General features: G+C 38.7%; 1 protein-coding gene across 5 annotated transcripts in view; it reads left to right on the top strand.

The window, feature by feature from the left end:
- Nucleotides 1-178: 178 nt before the first annotated feature.
- Nucleotides 179-23,111, top strand: part of IMMT (inner membrane mitochondrial protein) — a 41,859-nt gene continuing 18,926 nt past the window's right edge. For all 5 annotated transcript variants that reach the window (XM_032880632.1, XM_032880635.1, XM_032880633.1 and 2 more), the window contains exons 1-4: nucleotides 179-412; nucleotides 15,724-15,797; nucleotides 16,838-17,027; nucleotides 21,497-21,608. In XM_032880632.1, coding sequence (XP_032736523.1) covers nucleotides 194-412; nucleotides 15,724-15,797; nucleotides 16,838-17,027; nucleotides 21,497-21,608 — 595 coding nt within the window. In that variant the 5' untranslated portion in view covers nucleotides 179-193. The remainder of the gene's footprint in view (nucleotides 413-15,723; nucleotides 15,798-16,837; nucleotides 17,028-21,496; nucleotides 21,609-23,111) is intronic.

Consider the following 23,111-nt stretch of genomic DNA (forward strand, 5'->3'; position numbering starts at 1 on the left):
TTCTCCCTTGCTTGAACTCCTCGAAGAATAACCTCCGCTTTCCGCACTGATCAAAGGCCGAGTTACACACTCCCTGCCGCCTCCCAATTCAACTACTAACCCCTTTTTGGGGGTACACACCGGAACTCCGAGAGCGACCCGGAAGGAGAAATCGCCTTTTCCGCCAACGGAGGGCCCACCCTCTCCGAGCGGCATGGGCGGGGTCGAGAAAGGGGGCTGCGCGTGCGCAGCGGCGTTGGCTGCCCTTCCGGTACGACCGGCGCGGGGAGACAGCACGGACGCAGGCACGCACTCACGCACACTCTCTCCTACTAGCTCTGCCGCGGAAGCTCCCGCCTATACCAGCGGTGCCGTCCCCCCGGCCGAAATGCTGCGGGCTTGTCAGTTATCGGGTGTGACCGCCGCTGCCCAGGTGAGCGCGGGGGCGCCGGGAGAGAGCGCGTGGTGAGGCTGACTCCCGGCAGCCAGCGGAAAATGGGGGAGGCTTTCGCTCTGGCTAGGCCCCGGGAGAGAGGGCGTGTTTCAGGGCCGCATTCATCGCGAGAGTCCTGGGCCGACCCGTGAAGCAGTTAATTGGGGAGTTTGCCCAAGAGGGATGACTTGAGGGTTGTTGCTGAAGCGGGATGGGTGTGGAAAGAAGGTGGCGGGGAGGCGGGCACAGGACGGTCGGCAGGGCTTCGGGGACCTGTCATCCAATCAGCCCGGCGCTGCCCCAGTCAGGGACCAATGGTGGCCGCTGCCGCTCGGGTCGCCGGTTGGGCTCGTGATAGGTTTCGCGCAGCCAGTGATTGAAGGTCGAGGGGAGAACTACAGTTCCCAGGAGGAAAAGGCTAGCTTTGGCTTGTTGCATCTTTAATAAGGAGGTGTTTGAACTGTTAAGAGTCCGCATTTTAGGGGTCAAGGCTATAATTATTCGGGAGGGACCTTTTTTTTGTAGCTGAGAGCGCCTCTGAGCTATTCTTACTCTAAACAGAAACGGGAGATTGTAGTTTATGGAGTAAAGACTCTCTGAGGAAGGACAGGAGTCATGACCTTGTGCTCATTTCTGAGATTAGCTTGGGGATCTATCGCTCCGGGTGCTGGGACAACTATGGCATAACATCCAAGAAGCCTAAACACCCAGTGATTTTTACTGCTGCACGAATATCAAAGTAATTTTCTTTTTTTAAAAAAGTAATTTTCTACAATTGGAAATGAAAAAATAAACCTGTTCCGTTGCTCATAATTTTCAGAATATTGGTATGTTGGAAAAAGTGTATTGCAAAACAGGTACTGTGACTCAAGTAGTAATTGAACAAAATCCCTAGTCATAGTGAGTGAGAAATCATAACTGTCAAAAAAAAATTTTTTTCCTTCCAAGTTTGCTTGTCTCCCCACTTGTTGCCAGCATAGAAGCAGCCTCTTCTATAGGCAAGTAGGGTCTGTATTAGTTATTGATGCATAACAAATGTCACAAATTTAGCAGCTTAAAACAACACCCATGTATTATCTTACATTTTCTGGTTATGAATGGTCTGGATTCTTTGCTCAGTGCCACACAAGGTTGCAGTCGAGGTGTTGACGGTGCTGTGGTTCTCATCTGGAGCTCAGAGTCCTCTTCCAAGTTCATTTTGGCAGAATCCAGTCCCTTGCTGCTGAAGGACGGAAGTCCCTGCTTTCTTGCCTGCTCTCACCTAAGTCTTAGAGGCTGCATAAAGTGTCTTGCTCAGAGGCTTTTCAGTGACATGGACGTTTGTTTTCTTGCAGGCTACCAGGAGTTTGTCTCTTTGACTTCAGAAGTCTCTCTTTCCTGTTTCTGATCTGTAGACCAATGATAAAGGGCATTAAGATTAGGCCGGGCCCACCTGGTAAACCTCCCTTTTCATTAACTCAGAGTCAACTGATGAGTTACCTGAATTACACTTGCAAAATCCCTTTTGCCTTGTAACCCTAATCATGGATTTATTAGGGGACAGAGATTATGGGGGCCATCTTAGAATCCCTCCTAATGTAATACCCAAGTGAGACTAGAAGAATGGAGGGAGTAGAGCTGCCTTTTAGGGCAGAACTGTTGGTTTGTCTTTGAGGAGCCCTCCTTTCATTGCACACTGTTGTTCGGCTGTAAGGTTATATCATGGTTGTCACTGATGGGTCTCCTTTTCTGCCATAAAGCCCAAAATTACTTTTTCCTTATCTTTATTAAGATACTTCTACTAACTGGGATCCCAATTAGGAGGTTAGAAGAAAAGAGATCAAAGCTTAATACTAAAATATGAACCATTTTCTAGCTTATATCAACATTTTCTTATGGTCTCGAAATTGTGTTCTTGAAAAATTCATTGGTTTATTCTCCTCCTCAGGCATTCTATAGCACTTGATATTGTTACACTTTTTACTCTTCGCTTATGTAGTATCTGGGGCCCGTTTTACCCTTCATCTCTCCTCTTTTTCCTTTGTTGAATCTGCTGCTTCTTGTACCTCCAAATATATCCCCAAGGTCCACTCTTCCCATCTCTCTCCCTTTTTATTTTAATTAAGACTTTTTAAAGAGCAGTTTTAGCTTTGCAGCAAAATTGTGGGAAAGGTACAGAATTATCCCATATACTTCCTGTCTGCACACATGCATAGCTTCCCCCAATACCAACATCCCTCACTGGAGTGTTATATTTGTTACAACTGATGGACTTAAATGGGCATATCATAGTCACCCAAAGCCCGTAGTTCACGGTGGGGTTCACTTTTGGTGTACATTGTCCAGGTTTAGACAAATGTATGATGACATGCTCAAGTCATCATGGTATCCTAATATTTTCATTGCCTTAAAAATCCTCTGTCCTCTATTTGTCACTTTCTTTCCTCACCTCCTTGCAACCACTGATCTTTTTATTATCTCCATAGTTTTGCCTTTCCAAAATTTCATATAGATGGAATCTTACAGTATTTAGCCTTTTTACATTGGCTTTTCCACTTCGTGTAATGTGCATTTATTTAACTTCTTTGTCTCTTCATGGTTTGATAGCTTTTTAAAAAAATTTGTTTTGTTTGTTTGTTTAGCACTGAATAATATTCCATTGTCTGGATGTACCACAGTGTATCCATTCGCCTACCGAAGTATATCTTGGTTGCTTCCAAGTTTTAGAAATTATGAATAAAGCCTGTTCTAAACATTCATGTGCAGGGTTTTGTGTGGACATAAGTTTTGAGTTCTTTTGGGTAAATACCAGGATGCACGATTGCAGTATTATATGTTTACTTTTGTAAGAAACTGCCAAACTGTCTTTCAAAGTGGCTGCTGTTTTGCATTCCCAGCAGTGATGAATGGGAGTTCTTGTTGCACATCCTCATCAGCTTTTCGTGTAGTCAGTGTTAGGGACTTCGGCAGTTCTAACAAATGTGTAGTGATACCTCATTGTTGTCCGGTCTCTTTATATACTATTACTTGGGATTATATCAGTTGTCAGAACTGTATTCCGTAAGCAAATGACTCTCTAGCATCTTTTGAGCTTTGTACTCAAATTTTCTTTTCCTTGTTTGATTTTGTCAACTTTATCTGGAATATTGTCAAAGTTCTTTCTATTCTCATCAAACTTCATCTTTTTTAATGTTTTCCTGCTTTTACTGTTGCTCTTTTAGAGTCAGTTCTTTATATAGTAGTTAATAAAGTCTTTTTTAAAAGCATACAGAGTGTGTCATACCTTCCTTCATTGGCATCCTGTCACATTGAGAGTAAAATATAAACTCTTTACCATACCTACCAGGCCCTTCATGATCTGCTCTTTGCCTTTTTCATTTTTCTACTCTGGCTCATTCTATTTTGTTATCTCTAGCACTTAACTCATTGCATTGTCTATTTTATTATTTTATTTTATTTTAATCTCACTACTTTTTCTTTTTTTTTTTTTTCATTTCTTTTGCCCTGAAGTCTTCCCACACATCTTTGCTTAGCTCACTTACTTCATTCTAATATTTTCTCAAATATCACCTTCCCTTCAGAGAGGCCTTCCTTATGTAACATAGACCTTTGACCAGTCTCCTCTTCCTTGCACCACTCTGAACTTACCTTTACCCTACTTTTACTTTGTAGCTCTTACTACTACTGACATAATGTATATATGTTGTGGGTTTGCCACATTAAAATGTAAGCTCCACAAAGGGACTGTGTCCGTTATTTTTTGTTGCTCTATTTCTAGTACTGATCTTAGTAACTGACTCCTAATAGATGCTCAGTGAATTTTTGTGTTGTGTTTGAATTAAAAAATGAATTATTTCTGTTAGTTTTTCTTAATCTCCATAAGTGGATGTGATCTTCCCTATAGCCCCATAGGTTTTGTTTTGTTTTCTTTTACTTTTTTTTTATTGAGGGAGGCAGAGAGAGAGGGAGAGGGGGTAGAAGGAAAGGGGGAGAGAATCTTAAGCAGGCTCCATGCCCAGCAGGAGCCCAGTGTCACAACCCTGAGATTATGACCCGAGCTGAAATCACGAGCTGGTCACTTACCATTGAACCACTCAGGTACCCCAAGCCCCATAGGATTTAGAATCTCTGATGGTGTATTATGGTTCTCCAGAGTAACAGAACCAATAGGATATGTAATAGATAAAAGGATTTATTGTATGGAATAGGCTTATGCAATTGTGGAAGCTATCAAGTCCGATATCTGCAGTGGAGCTAGGGGGCTTGGTATGCAGAGACCCAGATTAGCCGTGGTTTTAGTTTGAAGGCTGATGGCCTGGAGAGCTGATGTGCAGTTCCAGAATGAAAGTCTGCTGAATTCCCCCTTTTTGGGGCGGCTCATCTTTTTGTTCTAGTCAGGCCTTCAGCTGATTGGGTGAGGCTCACCCACATCATTGAAGGGAATTTGCTTTAGTCACACAATTCACTGATTTAAATGTTAATCTCCAGAAACATCCTCCAAGTTGACATAAAATTAATCATCACAAATGGCATCTGCCTAACTCTTTGGACTCATCATCCTTAAATTCCTTACATGTGGATATTCAACAGAAATGTTCTCTTTTGTGTCTTCACACATATATGCAGGGAAAACTAAAGATGTATTAAGTTCCTTGTTTTGCTGTATTTAATATCTGCCATTTTCTTGGTGTAACTGAAGGGTACTTTTTCTAAGATACAGAGTGTGTTTATACTGAGAGATAATACTGCCTCAAGGCCAAATTTCCTGGATTTTTTCGTGTAGTGTATTTTTAATCTTAATTTATGATTCTTTTATTTTTTTTAAAAGATTTCATTTTTTATTTGAAATAAATATATTTATTTGAGAGTGTGCATGGACGCCCACACATGCAGCAGGGAGGGGCAGAGGGAGAGGGAGAAGCAGATGCCCTACTAAGCAGGGAGCCTGATGTGGGGCTTGATCCCAGGACCCTGAGATCATGACCTAAGCCAAAGGCAGATGCTTAACCAACTGAGCCACCAAGGCACCCCTTATTTCATTATTCTTATAAAATATTTTAAGTTAGCTGTAGAAGAGTTAAGGTGACACATACTAATCTGCATTTCATTTTTTTTTTTTAAGATTTTATCTATTTGTCAGAGCGAGAGAGCATAAGCAGGAGGAGAGGCAGGCAGAGGGAGAGGGTGAAGCAGGCTCTCTGCTGATGTGGGGCTCGATCCCCGACTGTGGGATCATGACCCGAGCCGAAGGCAGACACTTAACGGACTGAGCTACCCAGGCACCCCTTATTTCATTATTCTTATAAAATATTTTAAGTTAGCTGTAGAAAAAGTTAAGTTGTCACATACTAATCTGCATTTCCAGTGTAGAACTGGTCATTAACTTCTGGGTGTTTTTTGTTTGTGTGGGAGGAATCCTTATGACAAAACTTCACCAGAACACCGTCAGTTACAGCAACTGGCAAATTCTAGAGGGGGAAGCCTGGAACCTCCAGATGGGGTTCATGTGAGGAGATTATTTATTATATTCTCTTGTTTCTAGGTTGTAATGCTAGAATTTGGTTTCTTTTTGTATGTTTACCTTAGTTTGGAGCTAAGGAATAGATTGTGCAAGAACTTAATGTGGGAATTATAGGTTTTATCTTTTTTGTTTTTATTTTAATTTAATTTATTTTTTAAGATTTTATTTATTTGAGAGAGAGCAAGAGCAGAAGCAGAGGGAGGGGCAGAGGCATAGGGAGAGGGACAGGAAGACTTCCTGCCCAGTAGGGAGCCTGACATGGGGCTCCATCCCAGGACCCCAGGATCATGACCTGAGCCGAAGGCAGATGCTTACCTGATTGAGCCACTCAAGCACCCCTCTTTTTTGTTCTTAAAAATCATGTTTCTGTAGGTTAGATACAGTAGTGCTAGCCTTGTAATATATGTCAAGGCAGATTGCTTTGAAACAGTTTAGTTTTTTCTACATGATAGGTTATTTATTTTTTTTCAAAGATTTTATTTATTTATTTGACAGAGAGAGACACAGCAAGAGAGGAAGCACAAGCAGGGGGAGTGGGAGAGGGAGAAGCAAGCCTCCTGCGGAGCAGGAAGCCCGATGGGGGGCTCAGTCCCAGGACCCTGGGATCTTGACCTGAGCTGAAGACAGATGCTTAATGACTGAGCCGCCCAGGTGCCCCTACGTGATAGGTTATTATTAATAAAAAGGAATTCCAGAACTAAGAAGTGTATTAAAGTAGGTGACTTTGTTTATATAAATAGATTATATAAATAAATTTATTTAATTTATATTTATAAATTTATAAATATATTTATATTTATATAAATAAAGAGATTAGCTTAGCTCTTGAGGCTGACTTAGATTTGGCAATGGTTTCTTAGATAGGACTCCAAAAGGAAAAAAAGATAAATTGGGTTTCATCAAAATTAAAAATTTTTGTTCATCAGAGGACACTGAAGTGAGCGAATAGAATGGGAGAAAATATTTTCAAACCATATATCTGATAAGGATCTAGTATCCAGAATAGGTAAAGAACTCCTATAGCTCAGTAACAAAAAAGACGACCCTAATAAAACATGGGCAAAGGACTTGAATAGACATTTATCCAGAGAAGATATATAAATGATCAAAAAGCACATGAAAAGATAATAAACATCCATTGGCATTAGGGAAGTGCAAATCAGGACCACAATGATACAGCACTTCATACTCACTGCGAAGCCTATAATAAAAACCAAAAATGACTGGTGTTAGTGAGGATGTGGAGAAAATGGAACCCTTATACATTGCTGGTGGGAATGTAAAATGATGCAGAGTTAAACATAGAATTACCAAATGACCCTGCAGTTCTACCCCCCGCCAAAATTGAAAATAAGCGTTGAAATAGAAACTTGCAGAGAAATACAGCATTATTTATAGTAGCCAAAAGATGGAGACAACCCACATGTCCATCAGCTAATAATGTCTAGATAAACAAAATATGGTGTATCCATAGATGAAATATTCCAGTCAGCCCTCAAAGGAAAATACATGATACATATATGGTACATGCTACAGCCTGGGTGAATCTTGAAAACATTGTACCAAGTGAAAGAAGTCAGGCTCAACAGAACACACATATTGTATGATTCCATTTGTACCAAATACGCATAGAGCCAGGAAGTAGATAGTGTTTGCAGGGGCTGAGGAGAGGGGTCAATGGACAGACTGCCTAGTTGGTGGTACAGGAATTTCCTTTTGGAGTGATGCAAATGTTCTAGAACTAAATAGTGGTGATGGTTGTTGTACAGCACTGTGGGTGTACTAATGTCACTGAATTGTATACTTTAAAATGGTGAATTTGTGGTGTCTTCATGGCTGTCCATTAAGTGTCTGCCTTCATCCTAGGTCATGATCCTGGCGTCCTAGGATGGAGCCCTACAAGGAGCCCCACATCAGGCTCCCTGCTAAGTGGGGTTCCTGCTTTTCCCTCTCCCTCTGCCTGCCACTCCCCCTGCGTATTTTCTCTCTCTCTGTCAAATAATAAAATCTTAAAAAATATCTATATAAAATGGTGATTTTTATAAGTGAATTTTACTACAGATGGGAGAAAATTTTTTTTGACACCAGGTATTTGCAGATGGCCTGAAGTACAGAGACAAAATTATATATTACATACATACATATATGTATATTATATATATATTTTATGTATATGTGTGAAATTAAAATAATGTAAAATATTGTGTTTTAAATTTGAAGTGGAGTCTATTGGCCAAAGATGGGACATTTTTTTTCAGAAGTGTTTAAATTCATGAGTTCATAAAGATACTGTTTTGGTTAGCTGTAGCTACATAAGCCACCTTGAGCTTGGGGTAGAATAATAATTTATTGTTGCCTCGTTCCAGTTTTGGGGTTTGCCTGGGGTCAGCTGGGCAGTTTTTGCTCAGTGTCCCTGATGAGGTTGTAATCAGACAGTGGCTAGGAATAGAGTCATCTCAAAGTCTCGCTTTCATGTCTGGCAGTTGATACTGGCTGCAGCTGACACCTAAGCGGGGACGGTTGGCTAGAATACCTGCATGCAGTGTCTTGGACTATAGGACGTCTTGGATGCGTATGTGGTCCCTGGGGTACAGCTCCGGAAGCACTTTTCCTTTCAGTCTAATAACTTGTGAACTAAAGAGACAAGTATCTGCTCCCTGTATACCCGCCATACAGTACAGTGTGACAGGCATTCTAGACACTTCCATTCAAAAAGGTAGGAAACAAGACCACACATAGCAGTCATTGTTATAACATGTTGCTAATTTTTAATTCATACTGATTGGTAATGATACTTCATAACTCTCAGTTCTACTCTGGCTCTTGGTTTCATCCCTTGAATTAGCCTGCCTTTTCTAGAAAATGTAGTTATCTTAACTTTGGGTTTCCTGTGGATTGTATTGGGATTTTCTCCATTAGACAAAAAAGTCACACCCATGAATATCAGGGTAAGCTTACCTTTACTGTTTTGGACTCCCTGTGAGCTGCAATAGGGTAAAACCCTTAAGATTCTCAGTAGCCCTATTGTTTAACAAAAAGACTACGGAGGTACACCGTTAGCATCCCCAAGGGGCCTTTTCTCTGTGTGAAAAGATTCTGTAGGGAGTGCCTCAGAACTTTGAGGTCTTAAAGGATTTTTGCTAACTGGAGAGGCTGAGAATGAGAGAAAGTTTTTATTTTTGAGCCTATAAAGTCCTGGCTTCTTAATATTTCCTTTAAATTGTACTTGAAAACTAGACAGGTCTTTTGGTTGGTTGGTTTGTTTGTATGTTTGTTTTGAAGCTCATTTTTACCCTTATACCCTGCTCAAAGAAACTAGTTGGCACTTTGAGCATTCTGCTTGGAATTCTGTTTAGCTAAATCCATCAGTCCATTAGGTACAACTTCTGATTTTCTATTTTCCGTGTTACCTGTTACGACAGGTGACAATTTTGACAAACTTCTGACACTGTATAACAAGGATCCCTTTTTCCTCTAGGTTTCCAAAAACATTTTTCTTACTGAAGCCCTTAACCAACACTTTCCATGGATGACGTGAGGTTCCGTGAAGTCTCTTCAGGGCCTTTCCAACTTTCACCCTCTACCCCATGTGCTTTATGTTTTATTGTGGAAACTCCTTACTCTAGGTACAAGTTATCTGTTCGGCTGTAACTGTATAACAGATCACCCCAAACTTAGTGGTATTAAATAACAGCATTGTTACTTGTTATTTTATAGTAATAGCATTTATCATATAGGTAAAAATCATATAAATGAAAACATTTATTATATAAATAACCTAAACAGATTATCTCTTAGGTATAAGGATTTCTGGGTTCTGTCAGGAGGTTCTTGAGGTCTAATGCAGTTGCAAGGTTCTGGGGAAAATGGCAAGGTTCTGGAAAACCAGGTGGGATGGGAAATGTAACAATTTTTAGGAAATACAATTTGTCACAATTAATAAATGAAAAAAATCCACAATTGGTCATTATCAGAGGATAAGTGGATAAAAGGGTAACAGGGATTTATCCTGCTTTTCCTGTATGACCTATATTTTGGGTAACCAAATTGTAGATGAGGGGAAGGGTCTTTTTATAAGATATGTCAAATAATAAATGAAAAACAATAGAATTACTGTCTTCTACAACTTCCAGTAAATTAATGGATCTAGACATTTTTACATCAGTGCAGTTGGTAACATCATAAAAAGAGAGCTAACCAGAAACTGTGCCTTCTGGTGTGAGAACACAGCACCAACTAAAGTTTTACCAGAGAGAATAAACCTGAGTTTAAGCAGGTGTCAGGATCTACCTCTGGTTTGCAGGAAATACAGAAGACATGATCATGTTAAATTGTACCTTAAACAAAATCCAGTCTGGGAAATTCTATAGAACAAGCAATCCCGGTTCTTCAACAAATTAATTATTAGAGGGAAAACCTGTAGATTAAAAGAGACTTAGAAGATATCTTTTCTTTTTTTAATAGGTAAAACTACACTATAGTAGGGACTCATACTTGGGTGATAAAACCGTAAAAACCCATACATTTTCTGACTTTTAAAACTACTTAGAATATTAAATGCTACATAGAATATGAGTAGGCTAATGAGGATATTTAAATTTTTTTAAATCAAGAGCCACTGGTTTAGGAAAAAACCCTATAAATTTGAGTTATGCTACAATCTTCATTTCTACTTTTTTCTCATACAGAAGTAGGAAACTACTTCTATCAGTTTTTGGCCATGAAAGATAACTTTTTTTCATGTTTTATCCCTTCTTAAATCAGAAAGCGTCTATTTTTTTTTTTTTTTAAGATTTTATTTGTTTGAAAGAGAGTAGGAGAACAAGCATGGAGTGGGTGGGGCCATTGGGAGAAAGGCCTGACTCCAGTCTCCGTCCCAGGACCCTGAGATCGTGACCTGAGCCAAAGGCAGATACTTAACTGACTGAGGCACCCAGATGCCCCCAGAGTGCATCTTATAATTCATGGTGTGTTGTTTAATTGAAAGCATTTTGATAGCTCAGCTTTCACAAGAAAAAAAAAAAACTAGCCAGGAAAATTCTGAAAAAATAATAGTACTCAAAGAGAGGACAAGTCCTACCAGAGTAAAAGCTAATTCTAAGATGCAGTGGTTAAAACACTGTAGTATTGTGCAGATCAGTGGAACAAAATAGGAAATCTAAATGCATCAAGGCATTTGGTATATTTTAAAGGTGGCATTTCAAGTCGGAAAAAATTGTTCAATCTATGATTTAGGGACAACTGAATAGAGATTTGGGAAAAAAGTAAAAAATAAAAAAAATGATCAAAATAAAATAAAAAATAAAAAAAATTAAAAATAAAAAAAATTTTTAAATACTTTACACTAATTTCAAAGATTTATATGGGGGTACCTGGGTGGCTCAGTCAGTTAAGCAGCTGTCTTGGCTTGGGTCATGATCCCAGGGTCCTGGGATCACACCCCGCATCAGGCTCCCTGCTCATTGGAGAGCCTGCTTCTCCCTCTCCCTCTGCCTGCCACTCTGCCTACTTGTGCTCTGTCAAGTAAATAAACAAAATCTTAAAAAAAAAAAAAAAAAAGATATTTAAAAAATGAAACTGTGATAGTAGAGGAAACATGGAAGAATTATTTTTTAATCTGAGAGTGGCTTTCTAAGAATATGAGAAAACCCAGAAGCCGTATAATATTGACAGTTTTGACTACATAAAAGTAATTTTTTGCATGGTATGAACTACCATAAACAAAGAAAAAGCAGATCACAAACTGGATAAAAACATTAGTTATTAGCAGACACATGGCTAATTTCTCTTCATGTATAAAGAGAAAAGAATATGAAAAAGATCAGTCTTACTTAAAAGTGGTCAAGGGGCACCTGGGTGGCTCAGTGGGTTAAGCCTCTGCCTTGATCTCAGGGTCCTGGGATCGAGCCCCGCATCGGGCTTTCTGCTCAGCGGGGAGCCTGCTTCCTCCTCTCTCTCTGCCTGCCTCTCTGCCTACATGTGATCTCTCTCTCTGTCAAATAAATAAATAAAAAATCTTAAAAAAGTGGTCAAAACGGAGAAAGACAAATACCATATGATTTCACTGGTGTATGGAATCTTAAAAACAAATGAGTAAACAGCAGAGTCAGACCTATAAATACAGAGAAGGCAGGAGGAGGGGGAAGTGCAAAGTGGGTGAAGAGGAGTGGGAGATACAGTCTTCCATTTATGGAATGAATACACAGGAATAAAAAGTACAGTATAGGGAACATAATCATTGATATTGTAGTAGCGTCATATGACAGATTGTAGCTGCACTTGGGGTGAGCATAGCGTAACACAGAGCACAGAGCTATTGAATCACTGTGTTGTATATGTGAAACTAATGTAACATTGTGTGTCACCTATACTCAAAAAAAAAGTAGGGGCTCCTGGGTGGCTCAGTGGGTTGAAGCCTCTGCCTTTGGCTCAGGTCATGATCCCAGGGTCCTGGGATCGAGCCCCGCATCGGCCTCTCTGCTCAGCAGGGAGCCTGCTTCCTCCTCTCTCTCTGCCTGCCTCTGCCTACTTGTGATCTCTGTCTGCCAAATAAATAAAATCTTAAAAAAAAAAAAAAGTGAAACTGGGTGTAGGGAAACATTCACTAAACAGTTTTATTAATTACCAGAGAGAGAGTGTGTGTGCATGCAAGCAGGGGGAGCAACAGGCAGAGGGAAAAGCAGGCTTCCTGCTGAGCAAGGAGCCTGATTGGAAATCAATCCCAGCACCCTGGGATCATGTCTGAGTGGAAGGCAGACACTTAACTGACTGGGCCACGCAGGCAACCCTTTATTTTATTTTAGAAAAAGAGTTTATATGAACAGCAATAATAAATATAAAAGTAAATAATGAAAGTGGTCAAAGGATACTGTCTAATCATTCATAGGGAAATAACATCATAAATACATGAAAAGATACTGAGTCATAATAAAGGAGATTGTGATTAGGACTGTACTGAACGTGTTTGGTAGGCTGTGAGAAAATATACATTACTAGCAGACTTTTTGACTACTTGGGCAATATTTATCAAAATTGCAAATTTTACTTTAAGAATTAACCTAAAATGATGTATATTTCCCAGATAGCATTACTTATTATAACAAGAATTTAGACTGAACCTCTCTGTCCATCAAAAGGGGGCTGGTTAAATACATTAAATAACATCCATACAGTGGAATAATGAATCGCCGTAAAACCCTCTAGGAAGAGTTCATTTACTGATACAGAAGGATCACAAATACATATTGTTGAATGAACTTCAGAACTGGGTGTATGTTATGGTATTCGTGTTAAGGGGAGTTTTGGGAATTCTCTCACAAAATATCTCTGGATATACAAGAAACTGATAGCATTAGTTGCTTATGGAGAGGAGGGGGTCTGAGTGGCTGAGGGACAGAAGTTGTGAGGGAGACCACTATATGCAACTAAATCTTTTGAATTTTGATTTTAAATTTTATGTTTTAATTTTCTTCGTACTAGGAACTATAAACTTAACAGTCACATCAGATATATTTTTTCAAGGGAGGGATGAGGGTCAAGATAAAGCAAAGTAGAAGATGGAAAAAGAAACAGCTTAAAAAATAAATATTGATGTGAAATAAAGTATTTTTGAGTTATAGCATTAATATGGTTTTGTACTTCCCAGGTTCAGTTTTCCACTATTAATGTTTGCTGCTTGATGTTCCAGTTAGCAGTTATCCACTGTGAACAGTGTCTTAATCTTTTTTTATTATTATATTTATTTATTTGACAGATAGAGATCACAAGTAGGCAGAGAGGCAGGCGGAGGGGTGGGGAGCAGGCTCCCTGCCGAACAGAGAGCCCGATATGGGGCTCGATCCCAGGACCCTGGGATCATGACCTGATCCGAAGGCAGAGGCTTTAACCCACTGAGCCACCCAGGCACCCCTTAATTTTTGACTTGAATACTTCTTTGTACCTCTGAAAGTATGGAATCTTAAATACAACTTTAATGGTTACCTAATAATTTATTAGTCAACAAGATGGAGATGTTGACTTACAAAAGTAGTTGCAGTTCTGTTTAAAATGTTCTATAACCAACTTTACAGAACAGTAGGAAGACATGCTTTTCTGTTAAATATAGTTGGAAGATGTTGAGAATTCTACACATAATAATCAAAATGCTTTTAAAATACCAACTGTAACTTCTTTACGTGTTGTAAAACATCTAACTTATGTTTTTTTTTCCTAAATGTGTTGGTATTAATGTTTACCTTTAGGCATAAATTGCAAATATAATTAATTCTAATTTTATGTGGCCTTTGATCCTATGATCAAGTTTCTTTGAAATTATTTCTAAAAGGAAATTTGTGTTTTTCTGATATTCTTTGAATGCAGTTTCATCAGGGAACCCAGAGAATGCATTTTTTTCCCCTCTTGTCTTGTTGCAGTTTGATTTTCTAGTTGGTATAAAGAAAGATGATATTGGGGGCACCTGAGTGGCTCAGTGGGTTAAAGCCTCTGCCTTTGGCTCGGGTCATGATCCCAGGGTCCTGGGATCAGGCCCCGCATCGGGCTCTCTGCTCAGTGGGGAGCCTGCTTCCTCCTCTCTCTCTCCCTGCCTCTCTGCCTCCTTGTGATTTCTGTCTGTCAAATAAATAAATAAATCTTAAAAAAAAAAAAAAAAGAAAGATGATATTGGTGAGATAAATTTGAAATTTCAGATCGATTGCTGTGAATGACTTTAAGTTTATCAAAACCTTCCCCCGCAGTATTTCTGTAGGTGTTCATTTGTTTTATTTAAGGGATTCACATACTGTTAAGAAACATATGCATTTATGTGCTTTACTTTGATTACAAATTTCAAAGTATTGGTTTGATTATTTGCTTTTGAGTAAATGGACTAGTTATATGGAGGTAAGTATTCAAGCATTTATAATGTTAAAATTTTTGTCTTAAAAATTTTGACTTTTGGGGTATCTGAGTGGCTCGATCAGTTAAATGTCTGACTTCGGTCCCAGTCATGATCTCAGGATCCTAGGATCCAGTCCAGGCTTCCTGCTCAGCAAGGGGTCTGCTTCTCCCTCTGCCTCTGCCTCCCCCAACCCTCTGCGCCCCCCAGCTCATGCTCTGTCTCTGTCTCTTTCAAATAAATAAAATCTTTTTAAAAAAGTTTTGACTTTTAGTTTAAGGCAAACCAAGATTAACTTTTATTTATTTTTAAGATTTTGTCCCAGGACCCTAAGATCATGACCTGAGCTGAAGACAGCCACTTAACTGACTGAGCTACCCAGGTGCTCCCCAAGATGAACTTTTAGATTTAAATGACTGCCGCTAGGAAATGACTGGCTGGTCCCATAGTTATCTTATAGATGGGAAATTTGGTTTTCTAGATAAAGTAAGCTAAGATTGGATCTCTCCCGAGTGGATTTATACACATCCTACAATGCAGTGTTTCCTGTGGGTGATTTTTCAGATGTCTAAATTAAACTTACCAAGTAAAAATAGATATTTTATACTTTCGTTTTATTTTTTTCTTGCCAATTAAAAAAGCATATGGCAAATTCCAGTCATATCCAAGAAATAATTAGTGTACATAACACTTTAAAGTGCTAATTGATCATAATCTGATAATTTTTTTAATCTTAAAAATAATCTTATATGAGCCTTGGGTTACTGGAAGCGTCATTGTTAAGGGCCTATAAGAATGTTCCATGGTAAATTGATTTCTGAAAATAATCTTTTGTTTAACAGAGACATGTGTAATAAAAATATTATACCTGAGTTATAACCCTAACAGCTTTCCAGATTCCTTCTCCATTAGTTGTGATGTTTTCTCCTTCCTCTCTAGAGTTGTCTCTGTGGGAAGTTTGTCCTCCGTCCATTACGACCGTGCCGTAGATATTCTACTTCAAGCGGTTCTAGGTATGTGGTGTGTCTCCCTGTAAATGGGCTTTTAACTGTGTGTAAAGAGACATTTGTGTATCTGTTTTCCATGAATGTGGGAATAGCTGTTTAAAATCTTTTTTTGTTAAGGGGTACAAACACTGGAGCTTTGCTCTAATATTTGGAGCATTATTTATTTGTGGGTGAAAATCTGTTATGATGCTCCTTTTGGTTCTTTTGTAGTTAGATGGCATACAAGGTAGACAACCTCCCTCCCTCATGTGCTGTCTTCCATTTTGTGGCTAATAGATTTATAACCAGAGCTCAGCATATTGTAATTTTAAAAGTATTTGTTTTATCTGATATTTTTATTGTCTTTCTTTTGTAAAGGGCTTATTTTGTTTTATTTACAGAAATGTTTTATTAAGGGGAGAGGAGCTTTAAAAGTTAGTGATAGATATGAGGAATTTGAGAGGCAGGGTGGGGGGCTTGGGGGGTAGGAAAGGAGAAATGAAACAAGATGGGATCGGGAGGGAGACAAACCATAAGAGACTCTTAATCTAAAGCTGAACCCAAACTGAGGGTTGCTGGGGGGTGAGGGGGTAGGGATAGGGCGGTTGGGTTATGGACATTGGGGAGGGTATGTGCTCTGGTGAGTGCTGTGTAGTGTGTAAGCCTGATGATTCACAGACTTGTACCCTTGAAGCAAATAATACGTTATATTTTAATTAAAATAAAGTGATGCTTCTTTTTTTGGATTCAAGGGAAATCTCATGATTGTGAACATCTTGAATTTTAACTGTTACAGGGTAGATTACTTCATTCTTCCTATTCTAGATATTACTGTACTTAAAAAAATCTAGTTATCCGTAAATAAATGTTGTTTTCTGTTGCAGACCTGTTTTAAAGCAAATGAAGGAAAGGTGATGTGCAGCTGTAGTAATAAACTTGGCTGCTGTCATCTGAGTCAGCAGTAGAGGGGTAGAGTTTAGGGGTCTTTGAGATTCTTACATTGGTCTAAGGAAGTAGGTTTGGGAGAGGCAAGAAGTATGAATGTGTTTCCTATTTCTTTCACTTAGGTTGTCTCCTGGCAAAATTGCTGGTGCTGGCCTTTTATTTGTTGGTGGAGGTATTGGTGGCACTATCCTGTATGCTAAATGGGATTCCCATTTCCGGGAAAGTGTAGAGAAAACCATACCTTACTCAGATAAACTCTTTGAGATGGTTCTTGGTTCCCCACCTTATCCTGTTCCATTGCCAAAGAAGCCGGTAAGAGTTTTAAACAATATTTCAGTTTATCCTATGGAATTCTAGTAAAAGCAGGTTGTTTTCATCTTGAAAACATTTTATAATTCAGTAGAACTTGGCCAGATATGTGTTTACTAGTTTCCTTTAACATTAATTTGTAGAGTTGGATTTTCATCCCTTCCAAAGTAAGTGTTCTCATTTACTACCCACTACATAGAATGATTGCATGGCACATGAGGGTAAATGGAAGAGGCTGCTTGGGCAGAGGTAACTGTGGCTGTCCCGTGGATGGAGGATGGTTGTGGCAGCTTACACTGTTGCAGCTCTCAGGTTCTGACTTACAGCACTAAAAATGTAAACATAGAATGGTCATGACACAGAATCCAAGGCGTTACAGTTAGTAGTGACTTTTTCTAGACCACAAAACAAGAGTCACAGAATTTTTAGCTACTTACTGATCGGTTGACGGAAATATCTTCTGATATTTCCGGAATGTTGTACGTATTCAGAGTTTGAACCTACCCCCCGCCCCCCAGGCCCAAAATTTTTTTAAACATCCTAAATAATTGTTCATTCAAACAAACCCCTTGAAAAAAATTTTCAGAGGAGATCATGGATTTTTGCTGATTTGGTCTTGGGTATTTCTTTATGCTGTGAGGCTGGACATGGCTGATGAGTACTTTCTTAAAAATTGGGTGGACTTCTTTTCTCTAGTAGCTAGCATAGTCTAGAGGTGAGTCCTATAACAGCCTTAATACTTAGAAAAGCAAGTGTCCTGTGACACCTTCCCCTTACTCTGTCATGCTTTTTCAGAATAGTCTTCCACATCATTTATTCTTCCATATGAACTTTGAAATGTCTGTGCTGGCCAAGAGAGACCATTTTGTAGCTTCAGTAGTCAAGGAACAGAATTCTGTGGATTCATTCTAAAATCTTGGGTCTGTTTTAGCCTGCATGACCCAGGAGACATAGCTGAGAACAATTGTAGGAGCATGGAGTAAAGCTGACAGTTGAGAGTAGTGTTCTTTTCTTGCTTGACCTGACTTCACGTGTCATTCTTTGTAGATGACCTGTTTCTCTCTCTCAGAGTCATGGCCTTTTCTCATTCTACTTCAGCTATCCTGTTGAACATTTCCGCTTGGATTACTTGGCAGGTCCATACTGTACCACCTCAAAAGTTACACTCTTCTGATTTGCTCTTTTTGTGTTACAGATAGTATCATGCTGTCACATAGTTAGGTTAGAATTCTTAGATTCACCTTCATAGTTGCCTATATTTCATTAGCAACCATATCTTGTTTAATCTCTGATGTTTTTTTTTTTTTTTTAAAGATTTTATTTATTTATTTGACAGACAGAGGTTACAAGTAGGCAGAGAGACACATACAGGGATGGGGGAAGCAGGCTCCCTGTTGAGCAGAGAGCCTGATGCAGGGCTCGATCCCAGGACACTGGGATCATGATCTGAGCTGAAGGCAAAGGCTTTAACTCACTGAGCCACCCAGGCGCCCCTATTTTTTTCTTGCATTACAACTGTCATCCCATTTCTGACCTCTATCACTTTGTATCCAAACTAGACCTGTTTCTTCCTGCCCCCACCAAGACTTTCCTCCCAGTCTCCACCCCTAAGATCTCTTCTTCTACCATAATCTAGGCTATCCTCATATCAATACCAGAGAATCTTCTAAAATAAGTGCTATCACATTTTTATAATATTTTCATGATACCACTAAAAATCATTGATTTTTATATATTTATTATTATTTGAAAGACCGACCACAGAGACTTTAGACATTGTTTCATGTTCTGCATGAAGAGAGTAAAGCCAGGGGTGGTTAAAGGTTAGCCTAGGAGCTAGCTGTTTGTTACTTTATTCTGTAGTTTATGGTTTTTGCTGGTTTATAAGTTGACATTTAACACAGCTTGGCAGTCTGGCTCTTTGTTTACCTTTCCAGCCTTATCTCTAAACGGTCCTGCACATAAATCCTTAGCTTCGTGTCAGTTTACTCTATAAATATGCCTTGTGCTTTCCATTCATTTATTCAGCAAATGTCAGTCAAGTTGATTACTATATACCAGACACTGTTTCAAGGGCCTGTGTTAAAGCAGAGAGCTAATCAAAGATCGCTTCAACTTGCACAACTTTTCCCTTTTGTGGGCTCGTACCCAGAGCGGCTTCTTTTCTTTTGCCTACTAATGTTCTCTTCAAGACCTACGTCCTTCACTACATGTACCAAAGTGTATTTTCTCATCTCTGGATTACAGTAGCAGTTAGTGTTTTTGTTTTTTAATTTTTACCATTTATTCATTCTCTGCTCTTGTGCATTGTTACCAGCTTGTTGCTTTTAGAAACTGTGCATTTTATTTCATGATAATCGTTTTGGAGCCAACATGATTATTTATGCACAGATAATAAATACTGAGAGAGGATAAACTTAAAATCTTTTTGATGAACATGGAATAAGACCTGCCTAAACGGAGACAAATATTATGTTATGGATAGGAGTTAGTATCATAAAAATGTAATTTTTCTCAAATATATGCATTTCTCTTAAATTTCCCTTAAATTTGTATATATTTGACAGAAATGACATTTGTATACACAGACACTGACACACACACCCCCACACCCATACCATATACACATACACCTAATAAGAATTCTAATGGATTTTTTTTAGAGATTGAGGAATCAGATAAGATGATTTTTAAATTCGTATGAAAGGATAAATAATGTACTAAACTAGCCAAGCACATTTCAAAACAGTGTTGGGTTAGGGAGGAGTCAGAGGACACTTTTTTTTCCAGGTAATTGACTTTGTTATAATCATGCTTTAATAGAACCTTAAGGTTTTAACACAGGATTAGAAATTAGAATAGAAAAACTTAGTCTGGAAATAGGTCTTATTTATACACAGACACACATAACACACACATTTATTGGGAGAGTGTCAGTTGCTAGAACCTTATGTGAAAGTGATCTGTTAGTAGCTGCTAAAAATATATAACCTCTTTGACCTAGCACTTCCGCTTTTGGCAGACTATGCTACAGATACCACTGCAGTGCTTTCCAGTTGCATGGACAAGGATTTTTTTTTTTTTTAAGATTTTATTTATTTATTTGTCAGAGAGGGAGAGCATGCATGCACAAGTAGTGGGAACGGCAGGTAGAGGGAGATACAGGCTCCTGGCTGAGCAAGGAGCTGGATGAGGGACTCCATCCCAAGCCCCTGGGATCATGACCTGAGCTGAAGGCAGATGCTTAATGGACTGAGTCACCCAGGCACCCTGGACAAAGATGTTTAACGATGAAAAAAGCAGGAAACAAGCTTGTTTTCCAAAAATAGGAGAGTAATTGATAAAATTTTAGGGTTTGCAGATACATTAAGATATACAATTAAATTAGAATGTTATGGAACTAAAAATCATTTCTTGATCTGGAAGAGAATGTCCATGGTAGATTATTAAATGAAAATAAAACCAAGAACTGAGTTACGTGGTAGTTTGTATAATATAACCAACCCTATTTTGTTTTGTTTAAAAAAATGAAAAGTTATATATGTGTATATACCTGAGCTTATGCTCAGGGATGGAAGGATAGATTTCAGGCTATTGGCAGTGGCTACCTTCTGAGTGCTGGAAGGGAAAAAAGCAGTAAAGAAGCAAAATAAAACCATTAGTATGTCTTGATATTATTTTGCTTGTTATAAGGAGCATGTATTTCATGATTTAAATGATAAAATTTTACTAAAAGAAAATGCACGTATTTCTAATTTCCGATAGTGACTAAGTTCAAAATTATTGCTCTTATATTTGAGTAGTCTTTGAGATATCTGAATCCCATTACCAAGTTCTGGCAAAAAAATGGCACATCACAGGTGGTAAAAGAAAATATTTCTGTTGCTTAGTAATTTTTGCCAGCACATTATAATGGCAGTCCTTTAATGAACAGGGTCTTAAACTTGATGCAGGTGGTAACTGAGAAAGAGAAAATCAGGCATTACAATAGGATCCTGTTTTTCAGTGTACAGTTGCATGAATCTGGGAGATTAAGGAAACAAAGCTAACATTTGGTTTTACTCAGAACTTCTGAAAATTATTTGTTTCTAACTGAATATATACATAAGGCAACAAAATTGGATTTAAGAAGCAGATGGAAATGGTGCTCTCAACGTTGTATATATAGAAGAAATGGTGTTTAAAGGGAAGGCTCTGCAACATATACTTTATTAGTTGCCCTAAGAGAAGCCTTTGGTACTATGAAAATTGGGCCAGTCTTTTGGCATGAAGTTTTTGGGTTGCATTTTTCTAAAATGAAGACTTACCTTACCTTACTGTGATTATTAAAATATGTAATACTGTGAAGTGTTAACTTTATATGAAAAGCCTGAGGTACTTGACTTTTGAAATAATACAAGTTACTCTGTGCTGCCTTTAAAAAAAAACCAACAGTATTATATCTGAAATGTTATGTGCTTTTTATTTCCAAGATTCAGTCTGGTCCACTAAAAATCTCCAGTGTATCTGAGGTAATGAAAGAAGCTAAACAGCCTGCCTCACAACTCCAAAAACAGAAGGGAGACACTCCAGCTTTAACAACAGGTACCTATACTTAGAATCAGTTTTTTAAAAATTATAGATAAATAGATTGTTTTAATGAATTTGTACCCAGGGTCAAGAGGGGGCCCCTACCTCAGGAAGCACTCCTCTGGTCCCTAGTTCTTAGCAGGGAAGGAGTGTTTACACCTATCATTTGACACTCATTTTAAGAGTCGAATGGGATATGGAGTTGGACTTTATTGTGATAGCTATTCAGTGAGGATAATGGCAAGAATTGTCTTGCCTCCAGCACTTTTTCTTTATATTTTTCCCCGGACTCCTAGCTTTTCTCTTCTCTTCTCAGTGATCTAGCTGTGGTCTGGGGAATTTTTTTCCCCAATTCATGATTTCAGTAATTCTGTCCCAATTTATGACACTTACCTAACTCTAACCTGCTCAGTAAACATTTCAACTTCTGTGTTTCTCCTTAGTCACTTCTGTCCTTGATTAAACCTCTTGACTTTCTTTCATTCAGCAAATATTCATTGATTGTCTACTATGTGCCAAACATAGTAGGCACATTCTAGGCACTGGGGCTATAGCAATGAACAAAATAGTAAAAACAAGCAAAAGCTCTGCAAATATTTCTTAGTGGGATAAGGGGAGGAAGATCATACATAAATAATATGTAAAATATATAGGATGTCAGAAGTGATGTGTTGGGGGGGAATATTGCAATTTAAAACAGAGGGGGTAAGGAAAGTATCATCTGAAAGGTGTCATCTGAGCAAAGACTAGAAAGCGGTGAGGGATTAAGGCAGGTCTACAAGGCCAGTGGGAGAAAAGCATCCCAAGCAGAGGGATTAGCTTGTGCTAAGGCCTAGTATATTTAACTAGTAAGGAGCACATGAAGCAAGAGTGGAAGAACAGTAGAAAATGAGGTCAGGAGGAAGCAGGAAGCCTATTGCGGCAGGCTTTGGAGGCCGTTATAAGCATTTTGCTTCATATTCTGAGTGAGATGGGAAGGTGTTAGGAGGGTTCTGAGCCAAGGGATTGATACCTGATTTTTATTTTAATAAGATCAGTGGCTATTGCAGAGAGTAGATAAAGGGACCAAGAGCAGAGCAGGGAGACCAGGTAATAGGTCTTGCAGTAAACCAACTTCATCTCTTAAATGGGACTTTCAGTTTATTTAATTTTTTTTCTCTGTTATGTTCCTCTTTTTTTCTCCTCTATTTTACCTCTCGAATTAATTATTTTCTTTTCCAGCACTTGTTTATAAGCTCTTGATTTTTTCCAGCCTTCCTTTCTTCTTTTGTGTTTAAAACTGTCATACTGTTCTTGCTCACACCTCTTCTATCATCTCTACACTGTTCAAAGCAGTTAAAACATATCTTTTGATTACTTTGTTTTGTTTACCTTCTTCATTACAGGTCTGTTTTTCCTTTGTTACTACTTTTCCATGTTATGTAAATCTTCTGGCCACTTCTTATATGTTAATATTTAATACCATTTAATACGTTACTAGAAGCCCTGCCTGAGAACCATGGTGCTTAAAATGCAAGT

This window comes from Lontra canadensis, unplaced genomic scaffold (assembly GCF_010015895.1).
Source record: "Lontra canadensis isolate GAN:19392208 unplaced genomic scaffold, GSC_riverotter_1.0 scaffold71, whole genome shotgun sequence".
Taxonomy (NCBI): Eukaryota; Metazoa; Chordata; class Mammalia; order Carnivora; family Mustelidae; genus Lontra; species Lontra canadensis.